Source organism: Girardinichthys multiradiatus, chromosome X (assembly GCF_021462225.1).
Source record: "Girardinichthys multiradiatus isolate DD_20200921_A chromosome X, DD_fGirMul_XY1, whole genome shotgun sequence".
Lineage (NCBI taxonomy): Eukaryota > Metazoa > Chordata > Actinopteri > Cyprinodontiformes > Goodeidae > Girardinichthys > Girardinichthys multiradiatus.
The window spans coordinates 14054068-14080710 of NC_061817.1; the positions used below are offsets into that span (position 1 = coordinate 14054068).

The 26643-nt window shown below is 43.4% G+C and overlaps 1 protein-coding gene across 1 annotated transcript; it reads right to left on the reverse strand.

Moving 5' to 3' along the window:
- On the reverse strand, window positions 1–26504 carry LOC124862981 (sterol regulatory element-binding protein 2-like). The gene is made up of 20 exons (XM_047357204.1): window positions 26172–26504; window positions 16388–16764; window positions 12018–12210; window positions 11754–11914; window positions 11451–11603; window positions 11088–11369; window positions 10884–10998; window positions 8978–9129; window positions 8673–8877; window positions 8408–8583; window positions 7354–7603; window positions 7080–7249; window positions 6819–6990; window positions 6612–6729; window positions 6394–6503; window positions 4948–5080; window positions 3924–4095; window positions 3206–3382; window positions 2761–2872; window positions 1–1883 (listed from the first exon to the last, which is right to left on the reverse strand). The coding sequence occupies exons 1-20, from the start codon at window positions 26260–26262 to the stop codon at window positions 1666–1668; spliced, it is 3537 nt and encodes a 1178-aa protein (XP_047213160.1). The 5' UTR covers window positions 26263–26504; the 3' UTR covers window positions 1–1665.
- Window positions 26505–26643: the final 139 nt, after the last annotated feature.

The following is a 26643-nucleotide window of genomic DNA, read 5'->3' on the forward strand; positions in this document are numbered from 1 at the left end:
TGCGTTCTGCTGTTTTATTAGGAAACATATGGGAAAAAAACAGTTCAAACAATAAAACCTCTTGAAAGAAAAAAACAAAAAAGACATACAATAGAAAACTCTCTAACAATACGACGCCAGCTGAAACATCACCTTTTTTATCTGTTTACCAGTCAGGGAAGCTAAATATACACTGTAAAAGATTTCCAGTGCTAATTAAAGATTAGTCTCTTTTCCATAAAACCAGAGTCCTTGAATTTAATATCCGTATGCCTTTATATCTTAAAAAAATGACTATGCTTGAATGAAGTAAGACTTTCATACCAAGCTATAAGTCTGGACAACCTTTGTATAAAAACAATAAAAACATTTTGCTTTTACAGTTTTTGGCCCTATGCTGCTTTTACAGATACAAAACAATAACAAAGCTGCAACATTGACCCCCAAAAGCCTTAATCTCACACAACCATTAAATAAAATATCCAGAGCAAAGAAACATAAAAGTTTTGCTTCATGTTGATAATTACAAGTAAAAAGCTAATTCAACAAAGAATTCGAAAAGATACAACTTGTCGATCTTTTCCAAATTGATACAACATAAGATAATATTTTTTACATAACAAAAAGGCTGTTTTGCTTGAGAGCTTAACATTATAGATGGACCTCACTTCCAGGGAAAGACAACGCATTGAGGTGTGCAAACCACTACAGCGCTCCGCCACCAGGACTCATTTGGGATTTGCTCCGGGTTTTTTTCAGACAGATGCAGCAGGAAGCCATATTTGCCCTGAACCACCTGTAAGCTGGCGGCGTTTTGCATGTCGCTGCAGTAGCAGAACACTTTGTGTTCTCTGTGACATTCCTAAAGGCTTTGTTTGTGGCTACAGCCGGAGAGTGAGAGCTGTTGGTAGGCTCAGACAGTTGACCTTGCACTTTAATATGCCGTTCTGGATGTACATCGCCTCAAGAAGAAACAAAGAATATCAAGGAGAGGTTTGTAAGAAACCGAAGCCTCACTTCCGATCATGGAGTCTAATTTCAGGCTAACTCATGTGCTGCATTTTCCTGTGTTGATCTGTGATACAGTGCTGGCACTGTACAGTGTTTGAGGTAGATAAGACACACTACTCAGCACTGCAAGGTTAAAACAAGCTGGTCTGCATGCCTCTTCCACTCTTTGCTCTAGAATACTATGAGGAAGCTTGCAAATTAAAAGGAAACAGTAAGCAGTAATTCAACCAGTCATCAGCACGAGCCAATAACAGTTGAATGACTATCTCCTAAAACTCATCTGCAATGCAGTAATTTAAACAGCTGTTAGGTAATGGTTCCTTTTCCGGTTTTTTGGACCCGTTAGGATTATTCTGCTGAATCCACTGGAGCAAAAAAGAAGCTAAATTTTGATGTAACTTCCTATCATTTCTGAATATAGTAGAGGAAGGAGTTTCAATGAGCCCCAATCTGAAAGGAGGCTGCCAGTACCACTAATGGCCAGACGGTGGAGCCATAGCACTGTAACAATTTGAGCAAAGATTGGATTGGAAAACGCCAGGCAAGCCTACATTTCACCCAGGTTGGATCCTTCTGTTTTGGACTATGTGGAAAAAATGACCAGCTGTGTTACTAATCCATGTCAACATTTACTCTTTTCATGAAAACAAAGGGTGGTTGTTGCACTGCGCCCCTTTAGGAAGCAGCTATGGTGGTGCCCCCGCTGAGGCGCAGCAAAATCTGTTGACAGTCCTGCACCGACCGACGGTCCCCCACTCGTTCTAGGGTGCGCTTGGCTTCGGCCAGCAGGCGAGCTCTGTGGCCCGGCGGGGTCAGCAGAGGCATGGGCAGGTGGCGGCAGGCGAGAAGAATGGCGTGAGCTCTCTCCCTCTCACCTACAATGCACTCACCGTCTGATGGCAGCAGAGGAGAAAGATTTAGTGGTCGATATATGTACAGTGACTTCCACTTTTTCATATTTTGTCACGTTACAACCACAAATGTCAATATTTGCACTGTTATGTGTTACACCAACACAAAGCAGGGGATAACTGAATCAGAAGGGAAAGGATACATGGTTTTCAACACTTTTTACAAACAAAAATCCCAATATAAAAAACTAAACATCCCCACAGCATGATGCTGCCATTACCTTGTTTCACCATGGCTATGGTGTGCTCAGGGTTATGTGTATCGTTATTAATTCACGTAGTGTTGTGCATGTAAAACCCCGTCTGCTGTGTTCGTCTGTCTTAGTGATGCTGTTTGTTCACTGATGATTTTCAATAAACCCCTGAGACATTCACATGAACATAGGATTTATATTGAGATTAAATCACACACAGGTGGACTTTGTCTACTATTTAGGTGACATCTGAGCTTAATTTAGGGGCATCAGAATAATGGGGGCTGAATACAAACTCCATACTTTTTAAATGACCATTTATAAATAAAAATGTAAACCCTGTATTATTTTCATTTCACTTCACAATAATGAACTACTTTGTGTTGCTTTATCACATAAAATCCCCATATAATCCACTCAAGCTTGTGGCTGAAGGAGACTAAATGTGAAAAATGTTCAAGGGGAGTAAATACATTAGCAAGTAACCGCATCTCGTTAAAAATTGGTTATCGCATCAAGAGCAGAGAAAAAGACTACGGAGGAGGTAATTATATTCCATCAGAGAAGTTGAAAGCTACACTCAGAGCTACCCCTCTGTGTGAATTTGACTCTGTGGGGATCCTGAGGTGTGTGCTTGCAATTAACGTGTAAATGAGTCTGCGTACCGGCTGAATAGGAGCTGTGTGTCCTGCGCCGCAGGTTGTGCTCCAGTAGCTGGTGGGTCCTTGTTGGACTGGCTCCAGCTATCAGTCGCACCGTGGTCTCATGAAGGAAAACCTGAGAACAAAATGAAGACAGAAAGATCCACCTCAACTGAGTTTTATCAGGTCTTTTTGGGACAACAATGAGTCCCTGTTCTCCTTGATCACCAAACTTGACGTAAAGTTGCTATATTCATCTATAGGGAATTAAACCCTAACCTTAAGGGGCAAAAACCGAGCTGTGAGACTGTGGGGATGATTATTGAGCTTAATGGTGAACAATGAAGACTAATCTTGGGCATGAATCTCAGCTATGATAACTTATTTTAGCAAATTCCATACATCACTGTGAAGATCTCTCCTTCAGGGAGTAATAAACATATGGAGCTTGATCTATCCACATGTATACCTTGTGCTGTGCCTGTCTGTAGCACTGGGTGAGCCTCCTGAGGGCGCTTAGGTCCCTCTGGAAACCGGCCAACTGGGATCCAGGAGCTGGACCAGGTTCTCCGTTACTGCTGCCTCCTCGCTGCCATAAACTGGTCCTTAATGTCAGCAGTAGATCACAAACAAGAAGCTCCACCCCCTTGGAACATTAAATATGCAAATCAGTAATACTTTAGAATGAGTCTGATTGAAATTTGGGAAAAGAAACAAGAGGTGTGAGTAGAATCTGATCATCTAAACTTCAACCCATCACCTGCAACCAACCCAGCATGCATGGCAGAAATCAAGCAGCCATTGGGTTACTGATTTTCACAGCGATGAACTGTTAAAGTGGCGGGGCGTGTAGCAGGTGCGTGCAGATCGGAGAGGCCTCTGTACGGCACTGCAGAGACATTGCACTCGCATTCAGGATCATGCAATGCAACTACAATGCACCACAGCCACCTCTTTCCACCTACAATGCACACACACACAGCTCCACGGCAGCCTGTCCTCACCATCACCGAGCATGCAGTGAATTTGTGCTGGTGCATCAGAAGAAGGAATAATCAGAAGCAAAACATGCACTATAAAGAAGAGGACAGGGGATCAACTCTAAACCCCTGTAATAACAGAGTAAAGTTTAATCTCAAGCAGAGTAAAGTGTTTGAAGAGATCCTCATGAAATCTGTCCACCGTACCTTGTTGAGCCAGTTCCCAGACTGGGCGAGTGGCACGGAGATGCTGGAGCGCAGGTAGCCACTGGCTCTGTCACAGTGAGAGAGGCAGGCCACCACTCCGTCTCCTTTCAGAGTAGACAGGCTCATCTGAACCACCTTACAGAGCAGGAGCACAGCTTTGGGCAGAGGGTGGCTGAAACGGGAGATGAAGACATTAGGTGCTTCTCCTCAAGTTTTTGATTTGAGGCTTTGTAAATTAAAGAAATAGGAGAACAACTGAGTTCATTTCTTTTCAGGCAGGAACTGACTCGCTGGATCTGGAAATGATGACAGCCTTTTGGAAGTCTTGACATTAGGGTCAACATCCTCCAGGGAATTCACAGGGAGACTGAGCTCTATAATTATGCTAATCCCTGTTATATAGGACATTTTATTATGTCACCTCTGTCATCATTTTGTCTTTGTTTTAATATAATAAAATCCCTTTTTACTTAAGACCTGGGTCACAGCATCTTCTGTCTCACTCACACAGTGTGACGTCGTCTCTTCTGCAACATGAATCATTAACATGACGGCTTCTGTGTTGTCACAATAAATGTGTTGATCTGACATCTACCAATAAATCACAGCTTTCTTCACTAATATTAAATCAAACACCCTTGTGTTAAGGGAACACATATTGTCTCATATGGTAAAACTGATTAAATTTAACTGACCTTTAAGATGAGCAAAAAATTACTGGGCTAATATGAGATTAGCTTTCATTTTCAATGGGGAGGGGTTATTTGCACAGGTTTTCACTGCATTAGTCAGTTTTTAGTCAAGCAGTCAGCGACGGTTCTGTATCCCTGGATGAACTGTTTCATTTTACTCTGAAGTAGTATGAAGGAGACAAAAGTTAACTATAGGTTTTTGTTATGGATGGTCAGAGCTTTAGAATATTGGAAGTTGAAAATCAGCTGCCAAAATCTCTGATTGGTGCTTCTCTAGATTTAAGTTGGTAAAATCTTAGTAACGACTTAGTTTTTTTTTTTAAAGCACTTACTCGAGCATGAGCAGAGCCCTCGGCATTCGCTCTGCTTCTGCCAAAAGGGATCTCACTGCAACATCATCACCCTGCAGCCAATGAACAGCAGCCTTCAGGACCAGAGCCCACCAGCGACTCACCGGGTCGCCCACTGGCAATGAAGAAACGAATGGAGGAATATTAAAGGACACACAGTAATTTGTGGTAACATCCAATCCATTTTATTTGTAAAGAAAATCTAAAAAATGTTTAAATTGTTTAAACCAAAGTGCTGTACAGTACTGAAACCAACTCACACTGTGTCAAAAGCCACTGAAAATAGAAGTGTTTTTAAGAGAGACTTAAAAATGGTAAGAGAAGAGGCCTGTTTGATATTTAATGGCAACTTGTTCCATAATTTTGGTCACAACTGAAAAGGCTCCATCTCCTCTGAGTTTCTGCCTAGTTTTTGTTACAGTCAACAGAAGCTGTTCAGATGATATAAGAGCCCTTGGTGAAACATAAGACTAAAGCAAATCAGAGAGGTATGGAGGAGCAACGCCATTTAGACATTTAAATGCTAAAAGTAGAATTTTAAAATCAATTCTTTGGTGCACAGGAAGCCAGTGGAGTGAAGGCATAGTTGGAGAAATATGTTCGTGTTTGTGTGTTCCTGTTGAAAGACGAGCAGCAGCATTATGGACCAGTTGAAAGCGTGAAAGAGAGGCCTGGCTGATCCCAGTAATCTAGATGAGTTGTGATAAATGCATGGATTATTATCTCAGGTTCGTGGTTTGAGAAGACTGGTTTTAATTTCGCTACCTGACAGCTGAAAGAAACGTTTCTGAAATACACTGCTGATCTGTTTACTGAACTTGAAGCCTGAATCCAGCATTACACCAAGATTTGTAACCTGTTGCTTGACAAATGGTTCCAGATCAGATTGAAAGAGGGGTGCGAGAATTACTATTGTGGGGGAATAAAATAACTGTTTTCTTGTCATTAAAGCTCAGACAATTCATAGCCATCCATGCTTTGATATCATCGAGGCACTTTAGGAGAGGTTGGAGGGAGCATAGACTGTTTGGCTTTCTAGGGAGGTAAATCCGGCAGTCATCCACATAACAATGAAAGGAGATGCCAAGATTTCTCAAAATTGACCCTAATGAAAGAAGATGTTAAGAAAAAAGGAGGGGGCCAAGAATTGAACCATGAGGCACTCCGCAAGAGAATGGTGCTGAATTGGACTTAAACGTTTCGGTGTGAACACAGAAACTTCTGCCCTGCAGGTATGAACAAAACTAATCTAATGCTATTTAAACCCCGTCCATTGTTCCAAACGGGATATTAGAATACATGGTTGTAACTTTGTGGATGAGTCTTTAGCTGTATCAAGATGTACTAAGGTTTCACTTTCATCCTCATGTAAATAGTTATTACGACTCAGGTTTCTGCATAGGGGTTTTCTATGCATGCCATTCAAACCTGAATTGGTGGTGTGACTGGGAGGAGTTGAGAAGGGGGTTGGAGGGGAAGGAGAGTCTTCAGTGCAGCTGTTCAACAACTCTAGAAACTCCAGGGCACTGGAGAATTCCCTGGACAAGCAGCAGAGTTATTAGACAACACAATAATACATAAAAAATAAATCAGATGTTTAGAGTGTGAGCTCCCTGACGGAGAGATAAAATATCTCATTTTCTCACCCCAAGTTGTTCTTGCAGCCGCCTGCATCAGAGTCGCTCTGCGGCTGGATGAGTGTGTGAACGGCTCTTTCCAAAAGCTTCCTGCAGAAACACTGGTGCAGCTGGGCGATGGGGTCGGCTGCAGAAAGTAAGAGAACAAGGGAGTGTAAAAACAAAACATTACACTGGCGGAAAAAAGAAGCCCTGGAAAGACACAAAGAAGCAAACCTGGGTCTCTTTGAGAAGTAAACACTTCATCGATGCTGTCTGATTTCACCGACCAATCACAGCTTAGGAAAAACTGACGCCCCAGGGGAGTGAAGAGCCAGCGCAGACAGTCGGGGATCTGCTTGGTCTCCGACTGGTTGGCCACGCTCTCAGCACAACCAATAAGGTATCCCTGGGAGACAGACAAACAGAAAACTATGTTCCTGTCTGGTTTTTGTCACAGTAGCACAACAGCAACAGAAGACTAAAGAAGACACGTACAGACAGAAAAGTGAGATGGTGACCCAGGACGGTGCGCAGGGCTGTTGCTGCAGTGACATAAATCTGAGCAAACTGAGCTGGGGCCATCTTGCCTTGGGCACTCTCGCTGAGGTTGACAGCACTCAGAGACAGAGACAAAGCCCACAGGCTGCTGCGCTGAGGCAACTTTCCTACAGAGGCAAGAAAAAAAACATACAATTATCCCCTCTGGACACTTCTGACTGTCGGGCATAAACTGTTGCCAGCCGAATTTGAGTTGACTTTGTTCCCTGACCTGTGAGCTGCAGCTGGCTCAGCTGATGATAAACCAACGCTGCATCTTTCGCACTCATCTTTGCCTCTTCTCCCTCGTACTTCCCCCCAACCTGGTGGACCAGCCAGCCAAAAGGCACTGGACGATGCAGACAGTAGCGGATGAAATTCCAGGAGAGGGAACAAACCAGGTCCAGACGGCTTGAGGGAAGAGCTCTTGTCAAGACGGAGAGACAAGTCTCTAAGCTGGCCATCGCTGCTGTGTAATCTCCCTGCAGGAGAGAACACGTGGAAGGAGATGCTCAGTAATTAGCACAGAGAAAAGTAGATTGTGTCACGACTCAGACATAAAAAATTATTTGAACACATGCTAAAAATAAAAACCACACGGGGAGCAGGAAAGCTATATCTAGACATCAAAACAGAAACAGTAAAGCGTTCCTGGGTAGGTGGAATAAATTCAACCTAAACCTCCATGTAAAACTCAAGTGTTAGAAAAAGAGAGATGTGCAGTGCTTTACTAAACAGTTGAACTTTTTTACATTTGTCACAACGTTGTTTTTTGAGAGACAGGAAAACACAAAGCAGTGCATGATGTTCTCTGCTGTTATTTGCAGTTTTTCCATTTTTTGTAAATAGTCTGCTGTTTTTATGCACTGTTATACATTTTGTGCATTTTGTACAATTTCAAAGCATATTCATGTGTAAAATGTGTTGAGTGGTGCAAACACAGAGACTCAATGTGAAAGATTTGCAGCTGTAATTGCAGCAAAAGCCATTGGCTGCAATTATATTGACGCAACCGAGCCAAATGCAAATGCAAGCTACCCTCTCAGGCGTTTTAGGTTTTCATTTGTAAATCACAGAAATGTTAAGAACAATGTATCATTTTTATTCCACTTCACGGAAATGTACTAATTTGTGTTGGTTTTATCACAAAATCCCACAAAAATGTTAAAGAGGTGAATACTTCTGCAAAGCCACATTAAATAAAGTGTAGTGAGAACTTTTTAGGTCATCTTAAAAAGGTCATGTCTGAGAAGCGTCCTTTGACTCTCCTCCTGTTCTCTACTCACCCTGTTGAGATGTAGGTCTGCTTGTTTGCGGTGCCTCCAGAAGGACACAGATTTGGGCGAGTGAAGGGGTGTTACAGGCTCCCACAGGTACAGCACCCTGACACAGCCCCACAGCGCCCCCACTCCACTCAGGACCCAAACGATCACCCACGGTAAGAGGCAGCGCAGCCAAGAACCTGGCGAAAAGGAAGAAACGGGACATTTTATGAAGCCATTTCAACTTATGGCATAAACTCTGATATATGCAGAAGGGACTGCTCCTCACCAAAGTCCTGTGTGTGAGTTGGAAACCAGACAAGTGTACGAGATGGGACGTGGGCTGCTGTCAGGCCGGGGTTTTCTGGGTCCTCTGAGCCCAGCAAAGAGGGCAGTGGGTTTAGAGACAGGCAGAAGAACGTCAGGGCGCACAGAAGCAGCCGTGAACGATCCATCACTCCCACCGTGGAGGGAGAATCTGGCTCGCTCTTCACCTGGAAGACAGTGAGAGGGATTTTGCATATTTCATCTGCTGCACATGTGAAATATGCAACACTCATATAATAATAATAATCGTGCCCCCGTGTGCTTTACCTGATGGTGATCCAGTAAGGGGCTTCCCGGCTCAGAGTCGACACAGTACGGAGAGAACTGGTGTGGGGAGCTGGAGCCGGAATCTGAGGCCGGAGGGGACATCAACACTCCCTCCTGTTTGAGCTCCATGTCTTCTGACACGATCACAGGCTCTGGGATAGAAAGCATTGAGCTGCTTCTCAAGATACGTTTTTAAGAAATAGGGCCTGATATGTTTTTGTGCAAACAGATCTCTTGGGCTCAGGGGGGGTCTACAGATTTTCATCCAGCCAACAGGTGGCGCTACAGTGTAGTCACCTGTGTAATTAAAAGAAAATAAAAAACTAATCTTGCATCGTATTATGTCAAAAATATGTGCTGCTCTTGTTTTTTAGTCTTCTGCTGGTGGTTTGAGATGGGAGTATTCTCTGTGGTTGCGTCTGTGGTGCCACTTTTTGGTGAATTTTATAACTGGGAGTTTACTGGAGGTGCATCCCCGGTCACTAGTAGTGGTGTCCAGTTCCAGTCCTTGTTGGTCAGTGTCCTGCATGTTTCATACGTTTCCTGCCATGACACACCTGATTTGAATGCACAGGTAATTTGTTGACCCTTGCAGAACATTTTGACATGCTGAGGAGGCAATTCAAATTTCTCAGTACATATCGGAATTGGTTATTTTTTTAGCTTGATTGGCCCAAACTGGTTGCCAGCTGGGAGAAAAATTCCAAAATCCCATTTTATCCCAATTAGCGAATGTACCATACCTAAGCGCTACCAGATGTGGAAATTGGCCCAGGCCCGAGTTTTTGCCTCTGCCACAGCCCGGGCCGCAGCACGCTTGGCCTCACGGTACCCGTCAGCCGCCTCAGGAGTCCCACAAGCCAACCACAGCCGATAGGACTCCTTCTTCAACTTAACAGCATCCCTTACTGCCGGTGTCCACCACCGGGTTCGGGGATTGCCACCGTGACAGGCACCGCAGACCTTACCGCCGCAGCTACGGGCAGCAGCATCGACAATAGATGCGGAGAACATGGTCCACTCGGACTCTATGTCTCCAACATCCCCCGGGATCTGGTCGAAGCTCTCCCGGAGGTGGGAGTTGAATACATTCCTGGCCGAGGGCTCCACCAGGCGTTCCCAGCAGACCCTCACTATGCGCTTGGGCCTGCCAAGTCTGTACGGCTTTCTCCTCCTCCAGTGGATCCAACTCACCACCAGGTGATGATCAGCGGACAGCTCAGCCCCTCTCTTCACCCGAGTGTCCAAAACATGCGGCCGAAGGTCTGATGATACGACAACAAAGTCGATCATCGACCTCCTGCCTAGGGTGTCCTGGTGCCAAGTGCACTGATGGACACCCTTATGTTTGAACAATGTGTTCATTATGGACAATCCGTGACTAGCACAGAAGTCCAATAACAAAACACCACTCGGATTCAGATCGGGGAGGCCATTCCTCCCGATCACGCCTCTCCAGGTGTCACTGTTGTTCCCCACGTGGGCGTTGAAGTCCCCCAGCAGAATAATGGAGTCCCCCGGGAGGGGCACTATCCAGCACCCCCGACAGGGACGCCAAGAAGGCCGGGTCAGAGACCTCTCCCCAACCCGAAGGCGCAGGGATACGACCCTCTCATCCACTGGGGTAAACCCTAACACGAGACGGCTGAGCTGGGGGGCAACAAGCAAACCCACACCAGCCCAGGTCTCATGTTTTTATGTGATGCTGAGTTAGTCTTTTTGGATGTATCAAGGTGTTTTATTTTATCCTTTAGTCTTAGTGTAAAACCATGTGAACTTACCTGTTTATGATTCTGCTATACAAAATCGCCTAACGTAGCAATGAGGTACAGATGATGGGACATCACATAAGCTTCCCTGTCAAGCAGATGGCCAAACACACTCAAAACCATAAATTAAGCCTTACTGTTCTTCTGGTTGGCCATCTTGAGGGTGAGGTTCTCTTGTCGTAGTTTGTGGTTGACCTGCTGCAGGTACTTTATGTAGTCAATAGCTTTCCTCAGCACTCCTGACTTGTGCATCTGTTACAATAAAGAGAGAAGAGGTTTCCATGGTTGTGCTGAACCAAAGCATTTGTTTTTCTTTCAAATGGTCCGTTTTACTTTCCCACCTTTGTGTCGTTGCCCATGACGAGGTCTCTGAGCTCCATGATCTTATCGTTGATGGAGGACCTGTATCTCTTCTCGATGATGTTGTGGGTTGTCCTCCTTTCGCCCTCCTTTACCACTACTCCTTGCCCTGCCACTGCTGCTGACACTGGGCTCTGCTCCATACTTGGTCTGGCAGCGTTAGTGCAAGTGATGGAGCCGTGCTGGAGCTGTTTGATGGGCAGCCTGTCTCCTCCGCCCATCATAACAGGAACTGTGGTCAGAATGTTGGTGCCCATCAGAGTCTAGGAACAGAAATCACGCATGATGTAGGAGCGATCATTTCAGATTAAGGACTACTTAATAATTTTGCCCCCTCTGCATACCGGGACTTGTAACGCTGTGTTCTGGAGGGGTGTGGTCAGGGTGGTGATTCCTGCAGGGCTCTGCATGGTGGACAACAGCTGAGTCCCATCTGGTTTGAGCGTTGTGAGAACCAGTGAGTCTGTCTTAAGAATCTGAGGCTGCTGGACCAAAACCTAGAAAGAGCATAAGAAGAAACAATTGTAAGGATTCCACTTCAATGAATTGTTCCTACACTGCTGTCATGTTAAATAATAAAAAAAAAAGGATGGATGGATGCATATAAAACATCCTCTCACTTTGCTGGTATCTGACAGGTCACTTACCGGAACTTGTTGCATCTGCTGCTGCATGGTGTGGACAGCAGTAGGCGCTGTAGAGAGAGTCTGGATAGTTTGACCTGTTGGGGTCAGAACACGCTGATGCTGAATGGTGACTGGCTGCAGTTGTTGTGATGTCATGATGCTCTGCACTTGTGGCTGGAGTACTAGAGGAACAAGGAAAAAAACAGATGCATTTCAAATATGCAGCAGCCTTGAGAGAAAACATCTGTGAGAAAACACGACAATAACAATGAACACTGTACTCACCTTGGAAACCAGAAGCGGGACTCTGATGGCAGATGACTGGGTTCTGGATAAAGCGAGACTGCGCCCCGTTGGAAGCAATCATCACGGTTTGGGGTGCTTGTGTCTGGATGGGCAGGGGCGTCTGGGTGTGGGTCTGAACCAGGGTGTGGACCGGGAAGTGTTGGGTCTGCAATGCAACCCCCTGGGTGTGCATCTACATTTACAGAAAACATAAATAGACTTATCTTAATCATAATATATGATTATGCTGTATGCTATATGATATGCTGTTCTTCCTGCAAAGTATTACAGGTCAGATCTTTTGGGGTGCTTTTTGTTTGTTCTAATTTGTAAAGTTAACATGTATCCTCCACACTGACAGCTTGTCTACAGCTTTGCAGAGGAATACAAAAGTGTTTAGAATCAGAATCAGAATCAGAATCAGAAAAGCTTTATTGCCAAGTACGTTTTTGGACATACAAGGAATTTGTTTTGGCGTAGTCGGTGCAATACAGTACAAATTAAACAGTATAAACATATCTACAATATAATATAAATATATGTGCACAGTTTTAAGTGAGTGAGAGTAAATATAGAGCAGCATAAGATGCAAGAGCAATACAACAGTGCAGGTGATCATTGTGCAAGTAAAGCAGGAGTCCAAGCTGAACGTTAATGTAACGCATAGAGTTACAGTTTACAAGTGTCCTGTCAGCAAAAAAAGGGGGGGTGTGGGGGAAAGGGAGAGTGTCAGGGTGGTTTCCGGGCTTTGTTAACCAGGCTGGTGGCAGATGGGAAAAAACTGTTCTTGTGGCGTGAGGTTTTGGTCCGGATGGACCGCAGCCTCCTGCCAGAGAGGAGAGTCTCAAAGAGTCTGTGACCGGGGTGGGAGGGATCAGCCAGAATCTTCCCGGCCCGCTTCAGGGTCCTGGAGGTGTACAGTTCCTGGAGCGACAGTAGACGGCAGCCAATCACCTTCTCAGCAGACCGAATGACACGCTGCAGCCTGCCCTTATCCTTGGCTGTAGCAGCGGCGTACCAGATGGTGATGGAGGAGGTGAGGATGGACTCAATGATGGCTGTGTAGACGTGCACCATCATAGTCTTTGGCAGGTTGAATTTCTTCAGCTGCCGCAGGAAGAACATCCTCTGCTGGGCTTTCTTGATGAGGGAGCTGATGTTTGGCTCCCACTTGAGATCCTGGGAGATGATGGTTCCCAGGAAGCGGAGAGATTCCACAGTGTCAATTGTGGAGTCACAGAGGGTGATGGGGGCAGGTGGGGCTGGGTTCTGCCTGAAGTCCACAACCATCTCCACTGTCTTTAGAGCGTTGAGCTCAAGGTTGTTCTGGCTGCACCAGTCCAACAGATGGTCCACCTCCCATCTGTACGCAGACTCATCACCATCAGAGATGAGTCCGATCAGGGTGGTGTCGTCCGCAAACTTCAGAAGCTTGACAGACTGGTGACTGGAGGTGCAGCTGTTGGTGTACAGGGAGAAGAGCAGAGGAGAGAGAACACAGCCTTGGGGGGAACCGGTGCTGATGGTCAGGGAGTCAGAGACGTGCTTCCCCAGCCTCACGCGCTGCTTCCTGTCAGACAGGAAGTCAGTGATCCACCTGCAGGTGGAGTCGGGCACACTCAGCTGGGAGAGCTTCTCCTGTAGCAGAACTGGGACGATGGTGTTGAAGGCAGAGCTGAAATCCACAAACAGGATCCTGGCGTAGGTTCCTGTGGAGTCCAGGTGCCGGAGGATGAAGTGAAGGGCTAGGTTGACTGCATCATCTACAGACCTGTTGGCTCTGTAGGCAAACTGCAGGGGGTCCAGGAGGGGGTCGGTGATGTCTTTTAGGTGTGAGAGCACAAGGCGCTCAAAGGACTTCATCACCACAGAGGTCAGGGCGACGGGTCTGAAGTCATTAAGCCCTGTGGTCCTTGGCTTCTTGGGAACAGGGACGATGGTGGAGGACTTGAAGCAGGCTGGCACATGACATGTCTCCAGTGAGGTGTTAAAAATGTCTGTGAAGACTGGAGACAGCTGATCAGTGCAGTGCTTCAGGCTGGCTGGTGAGACAGAATCCGGACCAGCAGCTTTCCGGGGGTTCTGTCTCCTGAAGAGTTTGTTGACGTCCCTCTCCTGGATGGAAAGAGCCGTCCTCGGCGGGGGTCGGGGGCTGGTGGGGGGGAACTTCAGGGTGGGGGTTGGAGGTGCCAAGGCCCCTCTTGAGGTTGGAGAGATGGGGGTGGTGGATTGTGGCTGCAGCTGTTGGGGGGCGTCGTGGGAGATGGTTGCAGGACTGTCCCTTTGTCTTTCAAAGCGGCAGTAGAACTCGTTCAGGTCGTTGGCGAGGCGTCGGTCGTTGATGGAGTGGGGGGCTTTCGGCTTGTAGTTGGTGATTTGCTTGAGCCCTTTCCAGACAGACGCAGAGTCGTTGGCTGAGAACTGGATTTGGAGCTTCTCAGAGTACAGTCGTTTGGCCTCTTTCACTGCCTTGCCAAACTTGTACTTAGCCTCTCTGTATATGTCTTTGTCCCCACTCCTGAAGGCCTTTTCCTTATCCAGTCTTAACCTTCTGAGTTTAGCTGTGAACCAGGGTTTGTCGTTGTTGTAACTCACCCTGGTGTATGATGGTACACAGCTGTCCTCACAGAAGCTGATGTAGGAAGTCACAGCCTCTGTGTACTCGTCCAGACTGTTGGTATTAGTCCTGAACACATCCCAGTCTGTACAGCCTAAACACGCCTGGAGCTTCTCCATAGCCTCACTGCTCCACTTCCTTGTCCTCACAACAGGTTTGCAGAGCTTTAGTTTCTGCCTGTATGCAGGAATCAGGTGGACCATGATGTGGTCGGATTGGCCCAGTGCAGCACGTGGGACGGCGTGATAAGCGTCTCTGATGGTGGTGTAACAGTGATCCAGAATGTTGTCCTCTCTGGTCGGACATTTTATAAACTGTCTATATTTGGGGAGTTCGTGGGTCAGATTATCTTTGTTAAAGTCACCAACGACGATAACTAAGGAGTCCGGGTTGGTCCGCTCCACACTCAGTATCTGGTCGGCGAGCATGCGCTGTGCGACCTGCACGTTAGCTTGCGGCGGGATGTAAACACCGACCAGGATGAACGAAGCGAACTCACGGGGGGAATAGAAAGGCTTACAGTTTATGATGAAGGCTTCCAGGTCTGGAGAACAGTGCTGCTGAATCACTGTCACGTTGTTGCACCAACCACTGTTGAGGTAAAAACAGATTCCTCCACCTTTCGCTTTGCCGGAGAGTTCCGTGTCTCTGTCCGCTCTGTAGAGCTGGAATCCTGCCAGCTGCAGTGCAGAGTCCGGTATTAATCCACACAGCCACGTCTCCGTGAAGCACAAAACTGCCGATGAATAAAAGTCCCTGTTTTTCCCCAACAGCAGTTGTAGTTCCTCCATTTTGTTGGGAAGTGAGCGCACGTTAGAGAGAAATATTCCAGGTAACGGTGTTCGTAGTCCACGCTGGCGAAGACGTACCAGCACCCCAGCCCGTTTCCCTCTCTTCCGGCGTTTCACCGCGTGAACAAAGGTGAGCGGAACCTTTGACCAGAATGTCCAAATATTCCAGAGCAGTAGGTAGAAAAGTTGGAAATAACTCCTCTGGTGTAGTAGCCCTGATGTTCATGAGTTCTTCTCTGGTGAGAGAGCTCCGGGTACCATCACAGAAGACCGTTTTAAAGCAAAAAACAAAACAAAACAATGCGCACCAACACGCCGAGGCGACCATCTGCGGCGCCATCTTGTGTAAACCATAATAAAACTTTTGTTTAAGAACCTGACAATGAACTAGTTGGAGAATTACATCAAAACCATGCAGCTACAGCCTAGAACCTTTTTACATTTTGCCACTTTACAACCACAAACGTTGACATATTTTATGTGGATTTTATGTGACAGACTAACGCAAAGTTGTGCATTATTGTGAAAATAAAGAACGAATTTGTATTGCAAAAGCGTAAAGACCGAGGCAGAAGTTTGCCTGCCATCTGGACAATGACTGTAAGCATATAGTCACAGCTAAAATAAAATATTTAAGCTTGTAGAGAAATACCCCAAAATACTTGCAGCAGTAATTGCAGCAAAAGATGACCTCAGGGGGGGGCTGAATACATGCTAGCCCAATCTTTTCAGATTTTAATTTATTAAGAAATTTAAAAGCCATGTAACATTTTTACTCCACTTCAAAAATATGCACTACTTTGTGGAGATCTATCACAAAGTCCCAGTAAGACACAGTAAAACGTGACAAAAAGTCTAAAGTTGGATATGTTAGGAAGACATACAACAGCTACTTTCAATCAGCTTAAATCAAGTATCTTATATCAAGTTGGAAAATAAATAAAAGGTGGATTTTCAATTACCTGGATGGCCGCCTGGGGAGTATGCTGAAGTTGAGGCTGGATGGGCTGGACCACCTGAGGCCGTGGCTGAAGCAATGGAGGGCTGCGGTTCAACTGCTGCTGCACTAAGGGAGGAGTGTTGGGGGAGGGGGTCTGTGCAGGGGTGAGGGGAGGCGTAAGAGGTATAGACTGAGGAGACAGTGTCTGGGATGGGGCGAGGCCCATGGTGGAAGTCTGGAAAGCAGTGCTGTTTGGGGTCTGGGGAGTTGGCGGGGTTTGAATCGCCAGCCGCTGGGCAGAGCCACTGACGCCGCTTTGTAGGGAGGCTGGTGTGGTCATCTGGTCCTCAAACATGTCCTGGAAGTCCCCCACCTGGTTACTAACAAACTGCAGCATCTCTGTAGACAAACAGAAAGGGAATATTATGAAATAAAAAAAAAAAAGCAAAGAACATAGAGTAATACCACCATATTTACATTTAAAATACATAAATAGAAACTCATGTCAGCAAACAATAAGATGTCGTGAAGTTTTTTATGAAGATCTCTAAATGTTGCAAACAGATAAGAGCCAGCGGTGCCCTTGAACCTGCAGTGACATTCCTGTGTGCATTGCTACTGTTCAGTTCATAAATCAATACAAAGCAGCCTTAAAACACCCAGCCTTGAAAAAGGCTGTGCTAATCTAGATGCCCTTTACAGATGGCAGATAGATGCTTTTGAGGACTGTAATATATGTATCCTGGTTGGGAACACATGCCATAATTATTCTACCACCCTAAAAGTACTAAAAAATACAGCAGCCCCCATCATACATTTATTCAACGGTATAAAACAAAATATCCCACATTAAGAAATTATTGTTTTGTTCATTTATACAAAAGTACCTCCCTTAAAAGTCTTTTAAAAGTCCTTTACGGTCTTTTGCAATATTTTGTTTCAATTTACACTTTACATTTTTATGTTTAGGAACTTTTATCTCATAATCTATGACTTTGCCTGACTTCCTGTTGTAAAAATAGGAGATGCAATATCATGTGGCTATTAGCTACTCTTCAAAACAGGAAAGACAAAAAAAAAAGGGTACATGTGCATTTATCTCCATAACTACTCATCACTATATTTATCTAGTTACCCAAACCTGTAAAACCTGCATCTAGAGCTGAAGCATAAAGTGACGAACAAGCCTGGACAAGGGCTAAAGTTCATCTTGCCACCACGATCACAGGGGAGGATGGTAAAAGTGTTAGAAAATCTCCAACTGCTCCAAAAAAAAGGCATCTTGGGGGTCCATAACAATCTATCTGAAGGTTTTATTTTTGCATGTTTTTACCAGGGGTCACCAATAACAGTGGAGGACACTGCAGCTGAATCAGAACAGGGTTACAGTGTTGATCTTCCTTTATATGCACTGAGCCATGATTGATTACAGGAATACGTCAACAAGTATTAGACTATATCTTCTAGTAATTATAAATACATCACTTTATTTTGATAATGGATTTAAGCACATCAGGTAATTTTATTTGCAGTAAGAGAGGGTGTGGCCTAAGGAGATCAGTACCCACAAGGTGTGCATAATTATTATTAAGATTGGGCCCAAAAATATCTGAAGAGAGATCAGTAACGGGCACAGAGCAATACTCTTGACTCAGATGCCATTAAGGTGGAGGTGAGGTGGTTTTTACTGGCTGGTATTATTAAAGATGAGCTAGTTGGGACTGTTAGGGTTGGAGACTCAAAAATCAACTCCCACACCTACAGCTATTTTCTTTAAACAGTGGTACAGGAAAAAGTCGACACATTGATCTCAGCAATGTGCTCCCAAGTCTGCCCCATTGTTCTCTCTATGTGACCTCGGGACCAAATATACCTTTTCAACATTCTTCTATTCTCCTCCACCAGCTGTGCCAACAGCAGGCTCTGCTCTTCTGGCCTGTTCGGTTTTCTCCAACATTTTTTCTCCATTATGTTTTGATCATTTTGCCAAATCAATCCTCTTTATACAAGAAGGTAATCACAGTAAAATCCTGACAGATCAATGTCCACATTAATATCAAACAGATGAAGTAGGAAAACGACCAACATGGCGACATTTTGATGCTGCGTGACAATTCATTTATTTTGCCAAGTTTCACCATCATGATTTACACATTTCTGAATCCAGTCTAAATTTTATAATCGGTGTCAACCACAACATCTCACTAAAGTAGGAATTTCTGTCGTCTCCTAACTCAGAGTCGCTCTCAGTAGAGAACCGAATCACTCTTAAGCTAGGAGTCCTTGCCAGGATGTTTTAGGCCAAGTTAGGAGCTCTCTTATAACGTTTTTCCACCAAAAGAAAAACGTTCTTGAACCTATTTTATATTGTGAATTTATTTCTTTTTTAGTTTGTTCTTTTGGTTGGTGACTCCCATCTGCGTGCTTTCGCTGATGAGTTCGTCCCCATGCCAGAGGGCAACCTCTCCTTTGGGTTTCTTGCAACCCCCGGGGCCTTGGCGGACGAGTTGAGGCGTGAGGTGCTGGGAGCAGTTCTGCCTCGGACCCCCGAGGTAGTCTGTCTTCTGGCACTCGGCAACAACTTGGAAGCCAGAAGGACCTTGCAGCAGTCGGGCGTGGACTTCGAGGGGCTGCTGCTCGCCGTCGGCAACCTCTGCCCTAACGTAAGGCTAATATTCACTGCATTTGTTCTTATATATATATATAAATGTAGTATGTATGTTATTTTGTGTTATTTACTTTGATTCAATCATACAGGTGGTTGTTGTGGGCTTTCCTCCACGTCTCACCGTTGAGGAAGACCTGCAACAGCTGCTGCGGCAGGAGTACCAATTGCCTAAACGTTCCCAATGTGTTCTCAGCTCACTGCCAATTAAAGTTGGAATTAACACAAAATTTGTGAAAAACAGACTAGTGCTAGGTGTCTCTCTTTATCATTAAATCACTACAGTGTTAGACTGAGCGGCATTAAGAGTAACTGTTGTATTCCTCTCTCCTTCAGATGTTCGCTACCTCTCGACAGTTGAACATTTCCCCCGGAGCAGCTTGGACATGTGGTAAGTTTGAATTTATATTTGTTGCTATCAAAATGTTACTAGTGCTTCATGTTGATGAGTGAATGTGTTATGTGACTTGTGTATTGCAGGTTCACCTGAGCGACGATCCTGGGATGAAGGTCCTTGCTCAGTTGCTGTGGGCTGCGTCCTACACGCAACTCGAGTTAAGTGCACTTAATAGAGTTGTTTACAGCTCAGGTGGAAATTTATTCACCTAAACTAATTACATGTATTGCTTTGCCAGACCGAATGTTATTGTTCAAATCCCTTCTGAAGGAAACTAATTGTCATGTTTGTCATCGCTAAGGACTTCAGTCATTTCATAGTGCTTTCTCTTAGTTCTTCAAGTTTATTTGGATCAATAAATGTGTATCTCATGTATCAAGAAGTGGGTTTACTTACCTGTGTAAATTACCATTAAAACTCATGGTACAAACGCATGCTGATTCAGAAAGTTTTTATTTCCTCATCAACATGAATCATACTCTTGGCTACAGAATAATTTTTAACTACAATATTTAATGAAAACAATATTTAGTCATGTAAATGTAGAATGCTGAATTTGGTTGAACATTATTATTGCTGCTAAACCATTGTTCACAGCTGTTTTTGAAATGCATTATTATGACAGGTTCAAGTCTGAGGCCATGTTTTAACCTCACGTAATGAAACCTGCATCCTGTTTCAGGTAAATGGAAAACAGTTTTTGGTGACTTTAATTGAACTAACACACAAATTTACAGTTCTTTTAAGCTCTTCAAGGCTCTACCCTCAAACCTTATGCGAACTACACCTAACGGCCAGAGAACCTTTGTGGTCCGAGAAGCACGCACCAAGAGGCAGGCCCCGTCTAAATTTCTTCCGAAATTTGTCTGCAGCTTTGACCTGCCCACGGGTGACGTTACGGTTCGCACAGAAGAACTAAGTGTTCTTCAGTGCTTGAGTTGAACCAGAGTTCGTACTCTAGAACCTCTTTTCGCTGGCGAAAACACGAGTCACCGGTTCAAAATCACGTTCGGGAACCGGAACGGGCTTTCATCCGCGTTGATGGACAAGGGGTATAAGTGGACTCTGACTTGGCTTTTTGGACCTGATCCCTGTTGGATCATTAAGACCTTGTCCGGCAGCCCACCAGGGTTGATGTGAAGGTTCCCTGACTGAAGGATGACTGAATGTCAGGGTCACCAGCAGCCTCTAACCTTGAACTTAGTCCAGCAGACAGAGTGCAGATCTCTGTTCTGTTATTGTTTTACATAGTTTAACAATGAGGTGGGCTCTTTGTTCTGCAGGTTTTTTTTTAAGCTTTGCACATCTATAAGCAGGATTTGTGAAATAAACTTTCAAGCTGATTCTGTAACTTTTTTGATGTTTTCCACGTTTATTTGCTACAGCTGATTTGGTTATAACTATGAAACCTATCTACAAAACAAGCACAGATTATGAAACTCGCAAATGAAGTAAAACATAACTTGGAAACATTTAAATACAGGGTATTCTTGGCTGTGTCAGTGAAGAACAAAACATCCTGTTTTCTGCAAGACATGACCTCCAATTCAGCTACATATCTGTAACTGAAAGGGACAATAAAACCAATACCAGTGCTGCTATCTTTCGCTATTATCTATTCTGTGATTACACAGTTTCAAAGCCATACGAAGCTATGTCCTCAGATAAACCTGTAGATTTAGGAGAGGATTGAGCATGACAGCATTTCGTAGGTTATAAACATGTTACAGCGTAAGAATGGCCAATTTAGAAAATGAAGATCAAATAATACAAATATAGAGAATTAATGCTCAACACTGGTGCATTCAGAACAACAAGAACTTTAACTGCATGTTTAGAGCTAAACCTTAAAGGTTTGGTCACGTTTTATTGATGCTTGGAGTCTGCAAAATGGTCCGGTCCACTGCACTCCATGCTCCTTGGAGAGAGATACTGCAATATTGATGATGATGAATATTGATATTATTTAACAGTGATGAACAGATAGAAACCTAAAGGGTAAAAAAAACTATCACTATAAAGTCAATACCAATTTCTCTAAGGCCAATGAAAGTCCATCCATATGCCCTCACATAATTTTGGCATGCAGAATTAAAACGCATGGCACCTAATATGTTATAGACCACCAAATGTTGGATACAGGTGATTGGCATATTGCAAACATTAAAATTTCAATCTCTTAGTCTTTTATATTGAGCAGCTCTACCGTGCACCAATCATGCATGTGTGTTAGCTACAATTTTATCCAAGATGGGAAACATTCAATCTTTTTTAGTTCAATTTACCTATAGGGCCCATTTTGACAGTAAGGAAAATTGAACAGAAACCAGGGTAGTTTCTGGGGACATTATTTACCTCCCTCTGTTTCCACTGCATCTATCAAGGTAAAAACTAATTCCCAGGGTAGAAATTTCCCTTACAAAAATGCCACAATAAGAATGTGATACTTCTTTATTTGCCAAGATGGAGTTTTGTGGAGGAAGACTTCTAAGCATTAAGGACAGGTTATATTTGATCTTATAAGGAAAAGGAAAAGTGAGTAAATTCTGCAGTTAAAAAGCTAAACTGCTTCAGTTCTGAGGCCCAAAAATACCAGATTTCAAGTGAAGCTGCTTTGTGCCTTTTGTTTCTGCTCCTCTGGGACACGTCGGTAGGCTTTAATTATTCCAAATCTGTGAATGTGACAGAAATCCTGACGTGGGATGACTCAGTTATAAACAGAGCAGGGTAAATAAGAAGGGAAAACAAGCTCCAGTGTTGCAGCAGGTTCTGTGACTCTAGAGAGCGCCATTAAAAAACTGGACAAAAATACACACCAATAGCTGTTATCAGAAAAAGTGACTGTCCTGGCTGTGTTTACTAATCCACAAAACTGTCTGGCATTTCAGTGAATAAAAGGTTATTACTGGCCACTGGCATAAGGTAGCTGGATTGCTGTACAGATTCTGATTGCTGTTATAATAAAACATAAACATATTAGTGTTTTCTCTATCATAAAATATGAATCTCTGTGTTTTTCCCACTTCTCATGTCAGTATTAAGTACATTTTGCATTTATATTGAAGGGAAAACAGAATCACACAAGGTAGTTCTGTTCAAGTCTATTAAAACTCTTTAAAGTTATAGAACGACCACATTTTCTCATAACATTATCTCATAAAAGATGTTGCCACCTGCGTCCAGCTTTTTATTAGCGCCCTCTAGAGTCACAAAATCTGACCCAGAATCTGGAGTCAAAATGAACCTATAACAATGCTTCATAATGCTGCTAAATTAACATTGACTATTAAAGATATAATAATGTCTTATGTGATATTTATTTTCTTTTTTTTAAATGTAAACTCAAGCAAAAATATAAACACCCACTACAATCAGTAATAGTTTAAAGTGTTTGGTAACAAGTTGGTTAAGCTAATAGCTTGTCTTAGTTGGGCTATCTGCTCTGGTAGCTAACCTGGAATTGCATACCGCTCATAGGCTGCCAACAGTAGCTTTGAAACAGCTTTAAGTTCACAAGAGTTCATAAGAGTGATGAGTTGTGCTTGTTCAGCTTCCGAATCATGACTTATTAGCAGTTTTTGTGCCTGAAAATATTTCCCAACAGCAAAATGCATCTTTCTTGTAAGTAAATGCAAACTGTAGTAGCCTTCTTTCAGTCAGCTGACTGGCAATACACAGAGAGAGATGGCAGACACTGTGTTGCTCTCAGCTCCATGCAGCTGAAGAAAACTCAGGTGACACCCAGGAACTTTCTCTGGCATCCCATTAATAGTACTTTAAACTCCAGGAACCATTTGATGAAAATGTGATCGGTTTTGAAACCATAACTTTTTAAAACCGTGGTATACCTGGATACCAGTAACCAGCCCATGTCTATTGACATCAACAGTCTCCTCATTGTACATAACAAAAACAAAAAAAAAAAACACAAATAGGTCCAGTTTCTATTCAATTACATACAATCCATTTCAGTCCAAATGCACTCTATGCAAACCAGTTTGTTCAAGTGATCCAACTTACAGTTTGTGGCACACAATCTAATACAGGGCTTGTATTTCACTGTGGGTTCATGGCGTTTGTGATGATGCCTTAAAAAACATTAATGCGAGAAATCATTGTGCACATGACAGAGATCCTATTTATGTGGTTCAACAATCACATGCAAAGCAGGAAAACACAAAGATTTTCAGTGAAAAGTAGGAGAACAGAACCTGTTTGGTTGACATCAAGTGGTAACTCAGCTGTGATGCAGGTAGGTACAAATAGACTAAGTGGACTTAATGAGGTGAAGGACAGCAGCAGATATAAGTAAGATCTAAATTTTTATCTAAAGCCTTGAAGCAGTGAAGGACAGGACTATTATGGGCTTGCTGCTTAACTCCTGCCTTTATTATAATATTTTATCTCAGCACAAATCATTTATAGAGATAAATATAGACACACCCTGCAACAGCTCAGTAGATTACGTCAGAGAAAGGGGTGCAATAAAAAGCAAATAGCATCCCTGAGTAGAGCTCATAAAGATGAAACGTCATAAATGGAAAATAAAGGTTACTGTCCTCATGCAATTAAGACACCATCAATCAACATCAATGGTAATAAAGCAAACAGGAAGCCATGCAAAATGCATTCATTCATTAGTGTAATCCTGAAAACAGTACCACAGAAACCAGTGTACCATCCCACTATAGCCATTGAAGCAGATTCTGGAGACATTCAGAACCAGTGGCAGCTCTGTAGGATTGAAATAGATCTATATTCTGCAGATTTTGGATACAATGCAGAGATGACAAATTTCAAATCAGCAAACACCACAGTAACGCATTCGCCAGCTACCCCCATTGTACTGTACATATGGACACTTTATTTGGACACACACTGGTCCACCTCCACAGGGGGCCAATGGGACAATGCAGCTCCTAGACCCCAAAGCTTCGGATGAGCTGACATTAACAGGGGACGCATAAATCCGCCTTACAGACAACAGTTTCCAAAAGATAATAAGTTATGTAAGCTGAGGTGCAGTAGCTCGGCAAATGATGGGGAGATAATGAGTTGTCCAAATTCTTTCTAAGAAATTGTTAGAAAACACATCCTATTATTTCTGTAACCGATTAGATTTACTCCAGATGAACAGGCTTAAAAATAGTTAAAGTGTCTCAATCTGTTGGGTATGAGTCAGGTGCAGACATTATAAAGCTGGAGCTCGCCTGTCAGTCCATTATTTGTCCCTTCTCTTTCACACCATCTGTACACTCCTCCCGGTTGACAACCATTCTGTCAAAAGGTTACAGTTTCTGAAGATGAGGAATGTATTTTTAGGGCCACTTACATTGTTAGGAAAAATCATTTCTTTTCAACTACAGGAAATACTTATCCCTGAATAGAATAAAGAGATGTCTTGCCATACACAGACACAGATTTACTTGATTTGGAAGAACTTTAGATTAAGTCTCATTGGCTATGTTTGCAACACCTCCCACCAATCCACAGGACTAAAATAAATGTGATTAGATTTAAACTCCCTCCACTATGTCTGTCACGTTTTTATAACCCAACAAAATGTAGTTCCAGTCATTCTGCTTGAGGGTTTTTAGTTAACATTAATTGCTCACAAGAGTTAACAATTTTTTCGTCAAAAAAATGAACACCACACTACCTCCTACTGTTGTTTGTTGCTTTATTTTGTTTAAAAAAAAAAAAAAATCCCAACAAACTGCCAAAATCTATAAAGGGGAATCCTCTTAAATTGCCAGTGTATGTATTTCTTTTAATTTTTTGATTTAACCAGGTAAGTTATTCAGAACAAATCCTTATTTACAATAACAACTCGTTCCTGTCTTTTACTGCAGCATAACTGATTTAATTTTGGGAATATTGAACATAAGTTGAGCAGAGTGTGTACTATAGGGAGTCATAGAAGCATGTAACAAATGACGACAGGATACATTAGACATTTCTAAATAAACACAAAGCAATGGATTTTCCTTTGGTTTTATAAGGATGACCAGTTTATAGTAGTATACAGATGAAATGAAACACATGCATAGAAAAGACTGTGTCCAAACAGCATCAGGCAGGAATCTGTCCATTCAAATGGGAAATATTTGGACGCTGCACTGACTGGCATTGCACCATTTGTTCAGAGCTTTTGGTCTTCGCCAAATTTGCTCAGTGGGTCCAAGTTTGCAGAGTTCAGCGTTTGAGCGGTTATCTCTGCAAAACAAGCTTGGCAAAATAGGCGGCTATGGAGGTGCAACAAACAAACGTCACAATGACATTTCGGAGAACTTTTTATCAGATATTTTTTGCAACAGTGTTACTTAAAGGAAAGTAGACAGGCTTTCTCAGACGTGCCATTTATTACTTGTTCGAATTTGTTTTTTTTTTCTCTTATTTTATTTTTAATAAACCATAAAGAAAAAAAGTCCAGTCATAGGCGGGTCAGAAAACTGACAGCAGTCTATAAATATTTTCATAATAATTGTATATGCTTCCTGATAATTACAGGAATAATTTACAATTTCCAGCAAAAATGTCTTATTTGATAATAATAATAATTATAATGTTCATAAATATGAGAAATCAGTTTGTTTTTGTTAAATAAAACTAATGCTAATAAATAATCGCTGTCATGGACCAGACTCTTTGGTCGTCAGGATGAAAACAGCAGTCAGACTCTGGAAACGGGCCAACGTTTAGTAAACAACACCGAGCAGTGTGGACAGCCACAGGTCCACTTACCATCTATGTCTCCTAACGTGAATTCGTCCCCCAATTCCGCTAAAGTCGAGTCCATGGTCTCCATGGGAGAGACGTACTCTCCGGGGTCCATCCTGTCTGTCAGCGGCTCACCACTCCGGCTATCACCGGAGGGTCGGAGGAGGGAACAAACAGCAGATAGGTGGACTCCACCTGGGCGTCTCACAGCGCCTTCGGTGGTCTTATCTAATCTGAAAACGTGTCTTTATCAGTAAAACCTCTCTACAGGACAGAAAGCTAAAGGAAGGCAGAGTTTACCGCCTACAAACCCATCCAAAGCGAATTATTTCCAAGGCGACGCCATCTTGTTTTACGCTAATTACGTCATTCACAAACACACTCTCTGGCCCAGAGCGTGATCTGATTGGCTAAACCTCAGCCGTTCCTGTCATGAGACCAGCTGTCCTAGCCCAATGAGAAACTCGTTTTCACTGTGGTCTGATAATACGTCAGC